General features: G+C 48.4%; 1 protein-coding gene across 5 annotated transcripts in view; it reads right to left on the minus strand.

The window, feature by feature from the left end:
* Positions 1-10,983, minus strand: part of CHAF1A (chromatin assembly factor 1 subunit A) — a 41,008-nt gene extending 30,025 nt beyond the window's left edge. For 2 of the 5 annotated variants that reach the window (XM_017528419.1, XM_017528417.1), the window contains exons 1-3: positions 10,781-10,983; positions 7,983-8,033; positions 4,406-5,268 (exon numbers count right to left, since the gene is read on the minus strand). In XM_017528419.1, coding sequence (XP_017383908.1) covers positions 4,406-5,268; positions 7,983-8,033; positions 10,781-10,832 — 966 coding nt within the window. In that variant the 5' untranslated portion in view covers positions 10,833-10,983. Of the gene's footprint in view, positions 1-4,405; positions 5,269-7,982; positions 8,034-10,101; positions 10,196-10,780 lie in introns of those variants that run through there. The other 3 variants (XM_017528420.2, XM_017528418.2, XM_037738432.1) reach the window with 3 other exon arrangements.
* Positions 10,984-12,214: the final 1,231 nt, after the last annotated feature.

Raw genomic sequence — 12,214 nt, forward strand, 5'->3', positions numbered from 1 at the left:
GAGACCGAGTGTCTTGGCTGTTGCCCAGGCTGGAGTGCAGGGGTACAATCACAACTCACTGCAACATCTGTCTCCTTGGCTCAAGTGATTCTCCCACCTCAGCCCCCTGAGGAGCTGAGACTACAGGTGTGCACCACCATGCCCAGCTAATTTTTGTATTTTTTATAGAGACAGGGTTTCACCTCGTTGGTCAGGCTGGTCTTTAACTACTAGGCTCAAGCAATCCTCCCACCTTGGCTTCCCAAAGCGCTGGGATTACAGGCATGAGACAGTGCACCTGGACCATTACTTCTTTTAAACATGGACAATTTATTACAAACATAATTTCAAGTATATGCAAAGAAGTTCCAGCAATCTGGGCACAGAGGCAAGCCAAAGATTCCAGTAACAAACGCAACTGCACCAACATGATCATTTGTAGACTAATCATCTCTATCACTAACAGAAGAGGCTAAATTACAAGTCTGATTGCAAACAAACTTCAGAAAAGTTTCTTTCCCACATGGTAGAAAACTGTAATACTAAAAAGGAACGCTTCAGCTATTCAAAGGACTCGGGTAGTACCTAAAGAGGGGTCTTTCTAAATCACTGTTTTTCCAAAGTGAGATTCTCTAGATCCTACAGTACTAAAATGACAACAAAAACCGAAACAAAAACCCGCTCTGAAGCTCCCTGTAAAGGGACAGCTGGATCTGTATCGGAACAAACTCCCATTTTCTTTTATTTTAAAAAAGAAAAAATATAGAAGGCAAGCCAGCTCACAAAGTACAGTGGCAATAAATGCCCGGAGGCTCTCAATGCAGATTTCACTGCACCAACTCAGGGAAGAACAGACCCCACAGACAACCACACAGATCACATGGCAACGTGAAATAATCTGCAAGCTTCCCACCAGCTCCCCCTGCAATCTGGAAAGAGGGGCTGGTGGGGAGGGAAAGTGTGAAAACAATGTATTTCCCAGAATAACAGGGGTTGTGGGCGTGGGGGATGGAGGGGTGCAGACCTCACGGAAAGGTGCTGAGTTAGGCACCAACATGCAGGAATCCTCAAAGGCCCGGAGAGGAAGTAGGGGTTGTAGGTGGAGCCTCTCCCAGCTGGGATCTCAGGGAGCCCTGCCATCAGAGCAGAGCAGGGGGAGGCCTCCTCATCATCGCTTCACTTCACATAGCTTCAGTGAATGACAGGCCCTCCCGGGGTGGTTGTGGCCGCTTTCTGCCATAGGCTCTGGGCCAGCCTAAAGCCTTCACCACTTGTCAATTATTTGAAAAGCTGGACTAATACTGCCTTCTAGTGCATTCCAAAACCTCCAGCCTGTGTTCAGAACAAGATCTAGCGTCCTAAATGCAGGGTTTCCTAAATATCGCACACTGTGGTTCATGTGCTCAGTTGTGTTAGAAAGGGGGCAGGACTGTTTCACCACAGTGCCCAACAAGGTGATGTCCCACTTTGCAGACTGAGCTGTGGATGAAAGGGCAAAATTAATAGAAACATGTGCTTGTGTCCTGCTCTTGCTACATGGCTGCCAACGCATCACAGGACAACATTCTGCAAAGCGGCAGCAGCCTGGAAGAAATTCAAGTGACTGAATGGACACTACAGGGTGGCCAAAGTGGAGAGACTTCAACTCTGATTTTGGGAGACTGAGTGGTGGCTTAGGTAGAAGTTGAAATGTGTAAATCCCAGTCTGGCACATTTAGCAACTTAGAAGAGGGTACTAGGCTTAGCACCTAAGTGATAAAATAATCTGCTTACCTATGTAACAAACCTGCACATATAAAAAAAGCTCACACCTGGAATCCCGGCACTTTGAGAGGCCAAAGTAGGCGGGATCACCTGAGGTCAGGAGTTCAGAACCAGCCTAACCAACATGGAGAAATCCCGTCTCTAGTAAAATATACAAAATTAGCCGGCATGGTGGTGCGTACCTGTAGTCCCAGCTGCTCAGGAGACTAAGACAGGAGAATCACTTGAACCCGGAAGGCGGAGGTTGCGGTGAGCCCAGACAGCACCATTGCACTCCAGCCTGGGCAACAAGAACGAAACTCCGTCTTAAAAAGAAAAAAATGAAAAAAGAAAAAGTAGAAGCCCAGGCACAGTGGCTAACGCCTGTAATCCCAGCATTTTGGGAGGCCAAGGCAAGCAGATCACTTGAGGTTAGAAGTTTGAGACCAGCCTAGCCAACATGGTAAAACCCATCTCTACCAAAAAAATACAAAAGTGGCTGGGTGTGGTGGTGGGAGCCTGGAATCCCAAATACTCAGGAGGGTGAGGCAGGAGAATCGCTTGAACCCAGGAGGTGGAGGTTGCAGTGAGCCGAGATCACGCCACTGCATTCCAGCCTGACCGACAGTGAGACCACATCTCAAAAAAAAAAAGAAGAAAAGATTTGCTTCATTTTTATCATTTCATGAACCTAAAGAGGGAGCCATTTTTTCTTTTTTGCCTCTTCTCAGGTGAAAAACAAGAAATGGAGTCACTCAGGAAAATAAATGGTCCCAGCCAAGCACAGTGGCTCATACCTGTAATTCCAGCACTTTGGGAGGCTGAAGCAGGTGGATCACCTGAGGTCAGGAGTTTGAGACCAGCTTGGCCATCATGGGGAAACCTAATTTCTACTAAAAATATGAAAACTAGCCGGGTATAATGGCAGGCGCCTCTAATCCCAGCTACTTTGGAGGCTGAGGCAGGAGAATTGCTTGAACCTGGGAGGCAGAGGTTGCAGTGAGCTGTTATTATTCCACTGCACTCCAGCTCCAGCCTGGGAGATAGAACAAGATTTCATCTAAAAAAAAAAATAAAGACAAATGGTTCCTTAGAGTTCAAAATTCCAAAAGCAAACAAGGTTGGTGGTTTATGGTCCAGGTGGTCTACTCATACCTGCTTACAGGTAGAGATTAAATGATCTATTTCAGGATCTACTCTCATATAAAGACCCAACATGAACAAACAGAAGTGCTACAAAACCAAAAACACAAAAAAGCACTGTTTCTTCTGGTTCTACATACTTAAGATAAAAAGTAAAAATTTTAAACAAACAGAAAAAGACATTGCTAAACATACCATGGGACTCATGACTGATTTTATCAGTTTGGTCCATAAGACCCTAAGGACACCATCTTGCTAATCAAAAACCAATGACAGAGACAGACCATGCAAAAGTCACCCTTATGGGTTTCTTAAAAATGGTTCCAGACAGGGTATCACTCTGTCACCCAGGCTGGAGTGCAGTGGTATGATCACAGCTCATGTAACCTCCAACTCCTGACCTCAAGTGATCCTCCTGCCTCAGCTTTCCCAGGTAGCTGGGACTACAGGCATGTGCCACCACGCCCAAATAATTAAAAAAAAAAAAAAAAAAAGTGGTGGCTCACGCCTGTAATCCAAGCACTTTGGAGGCCAAGGCAGGCTGATCACCTGAGGTTGGGAGTTCAAGACCAGCCTGACCAACACGGTGAAACCCTGTCTTAAAAAAAAAAAAGTTTTTGCAGGGCTGGGCGCAGTGGCTCATGCCTATAATTCCAGCACTTCGGGAGGCCAAGACAAGCAAATGACTTGAGGTCAGGAATTTAAGACCAGGCTGGCCAAGATGGTGAAACCCTGTCTCTACTAACAATACAAAAATTAGCCAGGTGTGGTGGCATGCACCTGTAATCCCAGTTATTAAGGAGGCTGAGGCAGGAGAATCACTTGAACCTGGCAGGTGGAAGTTGCCGTGAGCCGAGATCACTCCACTGCACTCCAGCCAGGGTGATAGAGACTCTGTCTCAAATAAATAAAAATTATTTTGTAGAGACGGTGTCTATGTTAACCAGGTTGGTTTTGAAGTAATCTTCAAGCGATCTTCCCACCTCAGCCTCCCGGAAATGCTGGGATGACAGGTGTGAGCCACCATGCTCGGCCCCAGGTAAGGCTGTTTTTAAGATGAGTGGCTGTGCTGACAGGGGCTGACCCTACAGAATTCCCCATGTCATGTTTCCTGCCATCTCACTGCCACTTCAGTGCTCAGTGCCTCCGTACCCCCAAGGTCTCTACAGTTCTGTGCTTGGACGGGAGGGGCCCAGAGGAAGCTGGACCTGGAGTCTGAAGTGAGGGCTCACATCCTAATTCCCTGAAACAGCTAAGCCATCGCTGATTAGGTGTGAACAACGGAGGCTAAACGGCAGGGTGTTACCCACACAAGACAGCAGGTACTGTTGATGAATCAAGTCCCAGGTGTATCACAATGAACGTACAACCGAACACTCTGAGTTTTGATACCGGGAAGAACTTCACGTCAAGTGGTCACAAGACCTAGCCCATGGCCCCGCTCACTCTGCCACAAACCATCTGGGTGATCCAGCGGTGACTGACAGCGCTCTGAGATCTGTGAACACTGATGTGTGGAGACTCCGTGGGAGATACTCACTCTGCGGATGGGTGTGGAGGTGGGGAAGGGACTCGTGCTGCTATGCTGCTTTGGGGGAGCAGGCGGCCCCTCAGGTGAGCTGGTGGAAGAGGGAGAGCTCAGGGAAGAATGGCTGAGTACAGAGTCTTCTTCGAGGCAAGATTCCAGCACCTCGTTCTCAGGGGTCATGCTCTTGCCTTGGGGTATTGCCAGAGGGGACTTAGTTTGGGGGGGTCTCACAGCCAAGATGTCCTGCAGGACCACCACGGGCACCTTCCCTCTGAACAGGATGCCCCCAGCTTCACTCCAGTCGTCCTGCTCCTTTCTGGAGCACATTCTCAGGCCACTCATCAGCTCCGGGCAGCTCTGTGGCGAATATTCCTGGGAGTCAACTCTCCTCCCCATGCCTCCAGAGCCAACACCCTCCTCCTCTGTTTTGCAAGGAATGTCTGAAAGGGTCTCTCCAGGAAATGCCAACTTGTCATTCTGAATGGCCTTCGGCAACCCCTGCTGATCCCCAGCTTCTTCTCTGTCGCCATTTACTGCCTCCCTGGAGGGAGAGGCTTCAGAATTTAGTTTATTGTGCTCCACAAGACTGTCAGGCGGCTCATTCGAGTCCTCTGTCAAATCAATGATGACTGTGCTCTGGCCAATACTAGTTTCGATTCTATTTCTTAAAAAGTTATCTAAGGGACCCTTCCCGTTGACAAGTTTTGGTCTCAAGTCTATGTCAGAACCCACATGACAGTCATTTTCCAAAGTGTCCAAAGAGGTCTCAGTCTCAAAATCGGGGCTTTTACTTTGCACAGATGTACCCCGATCGTCAGACATGTCATCGGCTTTCTCCTTTGGGACAAGATTCAGCGGCTTAAACGGCAGACGGGCTGAAACAAAGACAGAAAGCCATCTTTAGAGAATGTTGAGAGTTATAACCACTCATGAGCTTCAAAATTATTTACTTGTTGGGACATGGTGGGAATAATTTCAAAGTTTGAAAAGCGGCTATCTGGAGCCAGGCAACAGTGACTCACACCTATAATCCCAGCACTCTGGGAGGCTAAGGCAAGAGAACTGCTTGAGCCCAGTACGGTAGAGGCTGCAGTGAGTTATGATGGTACAACCACACTGAAGCCTTGGCAAAAGAGTGAGACTGTCTCAAAAAAAAACAAAAAAAACAAAAAAAAACAAAAAAAAAACAGAAGGCAGGATAAACAAAGAATGAGATAAGCTGTAAAAATAAAAATCAAGCCAGGCACGGTGGCTCACACCTGTAATCCCAGCACTCTGGGAGGCCGAGATGGATGGATCACCTCAGTTGAGAAGTTCAAGACCAGCCTGGCCAACATGGTGAAACCCCATCTCCACTAAAAATGCAAAAATTTGCCAGGTGTGGTGGTGCACACCTGTAACCCCAGCTACGTGGGGAGCTGAAGCAGGAGAATTGCTCCAACCCAAGAGGCAGGAGTTGCAGTGAGCCAATATCGCGACACTTGGGTGAGACTCCCTCTAGAATAAAAAAAGGTAGGGCAAGAGGGACTATGTTTTCATTCCATACTTTTCTAATAACCTAATTTTACTTATTTTTTTTTTTTTTTTGGAGACAGTTTTGCTCTTGCCGCCCAGGCTAGAGTACAATGGTACGATCTTGGCTCATTGCAACCTCCACCTCCTGGGTTCATGTGATTCTCCTGGCCTCAGTCTCCTGAGTAGCTGGGATTACAGGCCCACACTACCATGCCTGGATAACTTTTGTATTTTTGGTAGAAACGAGGTTTCTACTGTTGACCAGGCTGGTCTTGAACTCCTGACCTCAGGTGATCTGCCTGCCTCTGCCTCCTAAAGTGCTGGGATTACAGGCATGAGCCACCATGCCCAGCCTCAACATCCTAATTTTAAACAACCAAAATCCTGACAAGCCTTTTAGCAGAGCCACTGCCAGAATTTCAAGAGACATTTTTTTTATTTGAGATCCAGTTCATATTCCAAATTTATAATGGGTGAAAATCTCAATGAAAACTGCATCTGGTTCTAAAGTAGAAAATACACAGGCACATTTGTGGACAGGGTTTTGTCTTTTTTTTCTGGCCTCAGCAGCCAAGGCTCTGTTAGGCTTTTGTCATCAATCCAACTATTCTCCCAGGGCCTGCCAGACTTAGGGCTGGTTAGGAGAGAGAAGAGGAAACACTTTGGGAAATGAGGAAATCAGATGAGTGAACTTTGCAAGGAAACTACATTCACTTACTTAAACGCCAATGCCTCTTCTATTCACTGTTTCATAATGTAATCGACCAAATAAAAACCTGTTGTTTTGGGTTTTCTTGGAAACAGCATCTCACTCTGTTGCCCAGGCTGTAGTGCAGTGGCGCAACCTTGGCTCAATGCAACCTCTGCCTCCTGGGTTCAAGCAATTCTCGTGCTTCAGCCTCCAGAGTAGCTGGGACTACAGGTGTGGCCAACATGCCCAGCTATTTTGTATTTTAGTAAAGACCGGGTTTCACCATGTTAGCCAGGCTGGTGTCGAACTCCTGAGCTCAGAGACAATCTGCCCACCTTAGGCTCCCAAACTGCTAGGATTACAGGCATGAGCCACCATGCCTGGCTTCTCCCTGCCACTTTTTTTTTTTTTTTTTAATGAGACAGAGTTTTCCTCCATCACCCAGGCTGGAGTACAGTGCTGTGATTATAGTTCACTGAAGCCTCAAACTCCTGGGCTCAAGCAATCCTATCCCAACCTCCCAAATAGCTGGTTTTACAGGTATGTACCACTGCACCCAGCTCAAGTTTGAAAAACCCAAAACTGTAGTTTTTAAAAATACAATCCGGGCCAGGCACAGTGGCTCACTCCTGTAATCCCAACACTTTGGGAGGCAGAAGCGGGTGATTACAAGGTCAGGAGTTCAAGACCAGCCTGGCCAAGATGGTGAAAGTCCATCTCTACTAAAAATACACACAAAAAAATTAGCCAGTGTGGTGGTGGGCGCCTGTAATCCCAGCTACTCAGGAGGCTGAGGCAGAAAAATGCTTGAACCTGCAAGGCAGAGGTTGCAGTCAGCTGAGACCACGCCACTGCACTCCAGCCTGGGTGACAGAGTTAGACTCCGTATACCGTCTCAAAACAAAACAACAAAAAAATCACACAATCCAACCACTCATCTGGCCTACGGGTAAATGCACTCCCCATTTTACACAGAAGGATTTGGGGACATTTATCTTTCAGGACAACAGTGGTTCTCTACGGGGGCAGTTCTAGGGACATCTGCAATGCATGGAGATATTTTTCATTGTTCTGACCTGGAGGATCCACTTCCTGGCATCTAGTGGGAAGAGGCCAGGGATGCTGCTAAGCTCCCTGCAATAGATAGGAGAGCCACCCAGGTGCAAGTTACCAAACGCCAACTGTGCACAAGTGGAGGCCTCCAGATTTGCTTGTGGGAACCCAACCACACATTACTGTGTGAAGAACAATTTCCCAGCTTCCTAGTCTGAAGAGGGACTGTTTCTGTCCCTTCTAGCTCCAGGCTCCCACTGAGATCTCCAATAAGAGAAAATAAAGACTATCAACTAGGAACAGCTCTTTAGCCCATTTCCAGATAATTACCTTGTATTAACTTCTTAACTGGAAAAGCTGGTCTATCTTTGCAATCCATGGCTGCAAATAAAAGTGTCAAAGGGTAAGTTGTTAAATGTTGCAAATAATAAAGTTAGCAAATACATATGTAGAGCCAATTATGTACAAGGTGGAGGCAATTCTGAGCCCTCTGACCTCAGGGGCCATGTGGCACAGTCTAGAGATGTTTTTGGTTGTCATAATGGGGGGAGGGTTGGGAGGGGTGCTACTTACATCCAGTGAGTAGAGGCCAGGGATTCTGCTAAATGTCCCACAATGAAATGCACAGCACAGTGCACAACAGAGAATTATATGGGACAAAATGCTAATAGGTTGAGAAATGCCACCCTAGACACTGTCATGTCTTGTTTTATTTTCATTGTGGCATTTACTCTGAAACCTTCCTGTTTATTATGTGTCTCCCTAAACAAAATGCCAAGTCTTTGAGAGCAGAAAGACTTGTTTCATGGTGCACCTACGGTACCTGGCTTAGGGTCTGGAATCAACCAGAAAGCCAACTAAGAGAGTAACAGGAACCGTTTCATGAGATGAAAGTGGAATGACTAGAAGCAGGGATGAGAGAAAACATAGGATTACCTATTTCATTCACGTGATCCCCAAACATCTTCCCCAACCCTAGCCCCTACACCACCACCAAATCTGTAAAATGAGAAAAGGATTCCTTTTCTTTTTAAAGATAATTCATGAGGGTAACACAATGTAAAGCACTTTGAGCTTGCCACGCAGGAGCTGAAGTCCTGTCGACAGATAAGACAGAAACTTTTCCTACCAAAAAAAAAAAAAATCAAAAGAAAAGCATCTAATAATATCAAAGCAGAGGCAGAAGTGACCATAAATAGAATCCAGTCTTTGGATAAATACCTTATGTAGTTAGAATAAGTTCAGAAGCTCACACTTACCCACTTACCACAAGATCTGGCTTGGAAAAATCTGGTTTAGTTATTTTGGTTAATCTACATATGTTTTGCTAAGCGTTACATAAAAGTGAGTGTTTTTTAAAAGCAGACTGGGGCTTCCTAAAAAACTCATCATCCATACATGAAACTATCCCCACCCACCACCCCAAGCCTGGTGAATAAAGAAAAGGTACTGAGAAAATTCACGTTTTCTTTCTAGCCATTTGAAGGAAATAAAGACAGTATCATTCTCAAGTTTTCAGTTACTAGAAGACATAGATTTCTCCTCCACCCCTCAACTAAAGGATATATGACCTTTAGTCACTTAACTTTATTTTCGAGACAATCACAAAGATCTATTTGTGTGGCCTTGAGTCACTAGCTTTGATGCAAGTGGAACAGAAACAACCTCATTAAAAACAGGACCCCCACCCATTAAAAAAACCTCTATATAAAATGGGACACCCCAATCCAGGGATCCAAAGATACACACGATTAACACATATGTGTGTATAAAGTTACTAACTGCTCTTTTATTCTGCGATTCCATCCTTTCTATTTGGCACTAAAATATACTTTCCTTTCATGGTAGTATGGTCCTAGTGAGTCGTGGGGTGTTTCTGGAAGACCAAGGTGGATGGATAAGTTGAAGTCAGGAGTCCGAGACCAGCCTGGCCAAAATGGTGAAACCCCGTCTCTACTAAAAAACACGAGAATTAACTGGGCGTCCTGGTACAGGTGCCTGTAATCCCAGCTACTTGGGAGGCTGAGGCAGGAGAATCGCTTGAACCGGGGAGTCAGAAGTTACAGTGAGCCAGGCAACAGAGCGAGACTCCATCACAGAAAGCAAAAAACAAACATCCTGGCAAACCAAACATCACCGCTCCAAGACAGTCCCGACGCCATTTCTATTAATTTTATATCTCCGTGAAATCCCAAAGACTAGAGGGAACTGTAGTCATGATCTTGAGGCAAGCGGGACTCTGTCGCCTACAGGACACGTTGGCAATGGCATTGTGGTTACCACCTGGGGAGAGGGGTTGCCCCTGGCTTGCAGGAAGCGGGGGCCAGGGATGCTGCTCAACACCTGCAGTGCCCAGACGGCCCCCGAATATCCACACTGCTGAGGCTGAGACACCGGATGCTGTCCATTCTAACCCTTCATTCGTTCATGTTATTTAATGAGCACCTACTATGTGCCAAGTGCTGCCAAAGCGTTTTACGATGGAGAGTCCAGCAATGGAGAGGGGCAGGCTGGTGTCCCCTGGTTCACCCTCCCCCGTTTCGGGAAGCCCGTTGTGGGCTCCAAAGATCCCTCCCAAGGCACAGGGAGAAGAAAGTCACGGTGCCTCTCAGGCAGGAGCAAGACCTCGGGAGTCCCAGCCTCCCGGCCACCTCCACCATCCGGGCCTCTTCTTTCCCGGGCTTGCCCCGACCCGCCATGGCATCTGCCCCGGTCCCCGAGCCCGTGCGAGCTCGGGCCTCAGTTTCCCCACCCGCCTGCCGCAAGGTCCAACATGGTCAAGGGACATACAGGCAACCCAGTAACCTGCAAGACAAGCCCTTTCGATTCCCTGGGCCTCAGTTTCCCCTCTCGGACCCTCCGACCCATCACCCCAGAGGACCCTGGAGGGACCAACTGACGCAAAAGCGCCGGAAACAAGATGGTCGCGGCTACAACAATAACGTCAAGGAGGGCGCCCTTGGGGACGCCAGGCCCTCGCTGAGGATGAGAAGGCCCCAGGGAGTGAACGCCCCCAGCCCGCAGGACCAGGCTGGTTGTCCAGAGACCCATCCGCCCCCCATCGTCCCCTCGGCCAGCCCAGGCCGCGCGCCGCGCCCCCCCTTCCCTCAGCGCGGGCCCGAACCGACCTGCGACCGGTCCCCTGGCGCCGGGCGCCCCGCACTCCGGCTCCTCCAGCATCGCCCGGGCGGCGGCTAGAGTTTCTCTCAGGCGGCGGAGGCGCGGGCTCCCCTCAGGCGGCCGCTGCTCCTCGCCCTCCCGCCCGCGCCACTGCTGCAGCCGCGGCCGCCGCGCTCGTATTTGGCGGGAACCGCGGCGACCCCTGCAGTCCGCGCGCCAATTGGGCGATCCCGGGCCACGTGACGACCCGCCTCGGGAATTGAGGAGTTCCCGGGGCATCCTCGCGAGAGCCGTGACTTCCATTCCTCCCAGGGCTCGTCCATTGATATTTCCGCGGGGGCAGGGGCTTCCCCTCGACGGCCTGTCATTGGCTGGAAGGAGCTGCCCTGCGATTGGAGAAAGCACGTGTCAAGCTGATTGCTGTGCGCTGCGACTGGCTGATCGCGTGGGATAGTCCCTAAGAGGAGGGAGGTCCAGGCTCTTACGTCACCAGGAGGACGTTTTACGCTGGGCGCAGATGACAACCTGAAAGTGAGATTTAGGTGAGAAACCTGGAGTTTTGAGTTTATCCTAATGAGACATCGGCTAAATATAGCAACAGAAATTAAAATTATAAATTCCTTTTTTTTTTCAGATGGAGTATTGCTCTGTCGCCCACGCTGGAGTGCAGTGGCGCGATCTCGGCTCACTGCAACCTCCGCCTCCCGGGTTCAAGCGATCCTCCTGCTTCAGCCTCCGGAGTAGCTGGGATTACAGACGCCCGCCACCACTCCCGGCTAATTTTTGTATTTTTAGTAGAGACCGGGTTTCACCATGTTGGCCAGGCTGGTCTCAAACTCCTATCTTCGTGATCCACCTGCTTCTGCTTCCCAAAGTGCTGGGATTACAGGCGTGAGCCACCGCGCCCAACCATAAGTTGCTTTCTGCAAGAACAATAAAACGAAGTCTGGGGAGCGATTGAGAAGGATTTGACATTCAGTAAATAACAGAATGAGTGAGCGAAATGGATCGTTTCTGGTTTGATTCTCAGGGAATTGGCAAGTGCTGTTTTCTCTGCCTAGAACTAAATCTCGCCGCTCTTTTCCTGGCTAATTTATACTTTTCAGATCTTAGATTGGCACCCCAAGAAGCCGTTCTCCAACTCCGGCAAGATCAAGGGCCTGCAACACTTCTCTTTTTCTTTATTTATTTCTTTTTTAAGATGCGGTTTCACCATGATGGCCAGGCTGGTCTTGAACTCCTGACCTCAGGTGATCCACCCACCTCGGCCTCCCAAAGTGCTAGGATTACAGGCGTGAGCCACCGCGCACCACCAGAAAAGATAAATGTTTAAGGTGATAGATATCTCAATTCTTCTAATTTGGTCATTATACTTTATATGAATCAACCCTCTGTCACTCCTATCTCAGGTGAGCAGCAGCTATCTGAGGCCAGTAGCACAG

The sequence above is a fragment of the Cebus imitator genome, unplaced genomic scaffold, assembly GCF_001604975.1.
Source record: "Cebus imitator isolate Cc_AM_T3 unplaced genomic scaffold, Cebus_imitator-1.0 Scaffold53, whole genome shotgun sequence".
In the NCBI taxonomy this organism is placed as follows: domain Eukaryota; kingdom Metazoa; phylum Chordata; class Mammalia; order Primates; family Cebidae; genus Cebus; species Cebus imitator.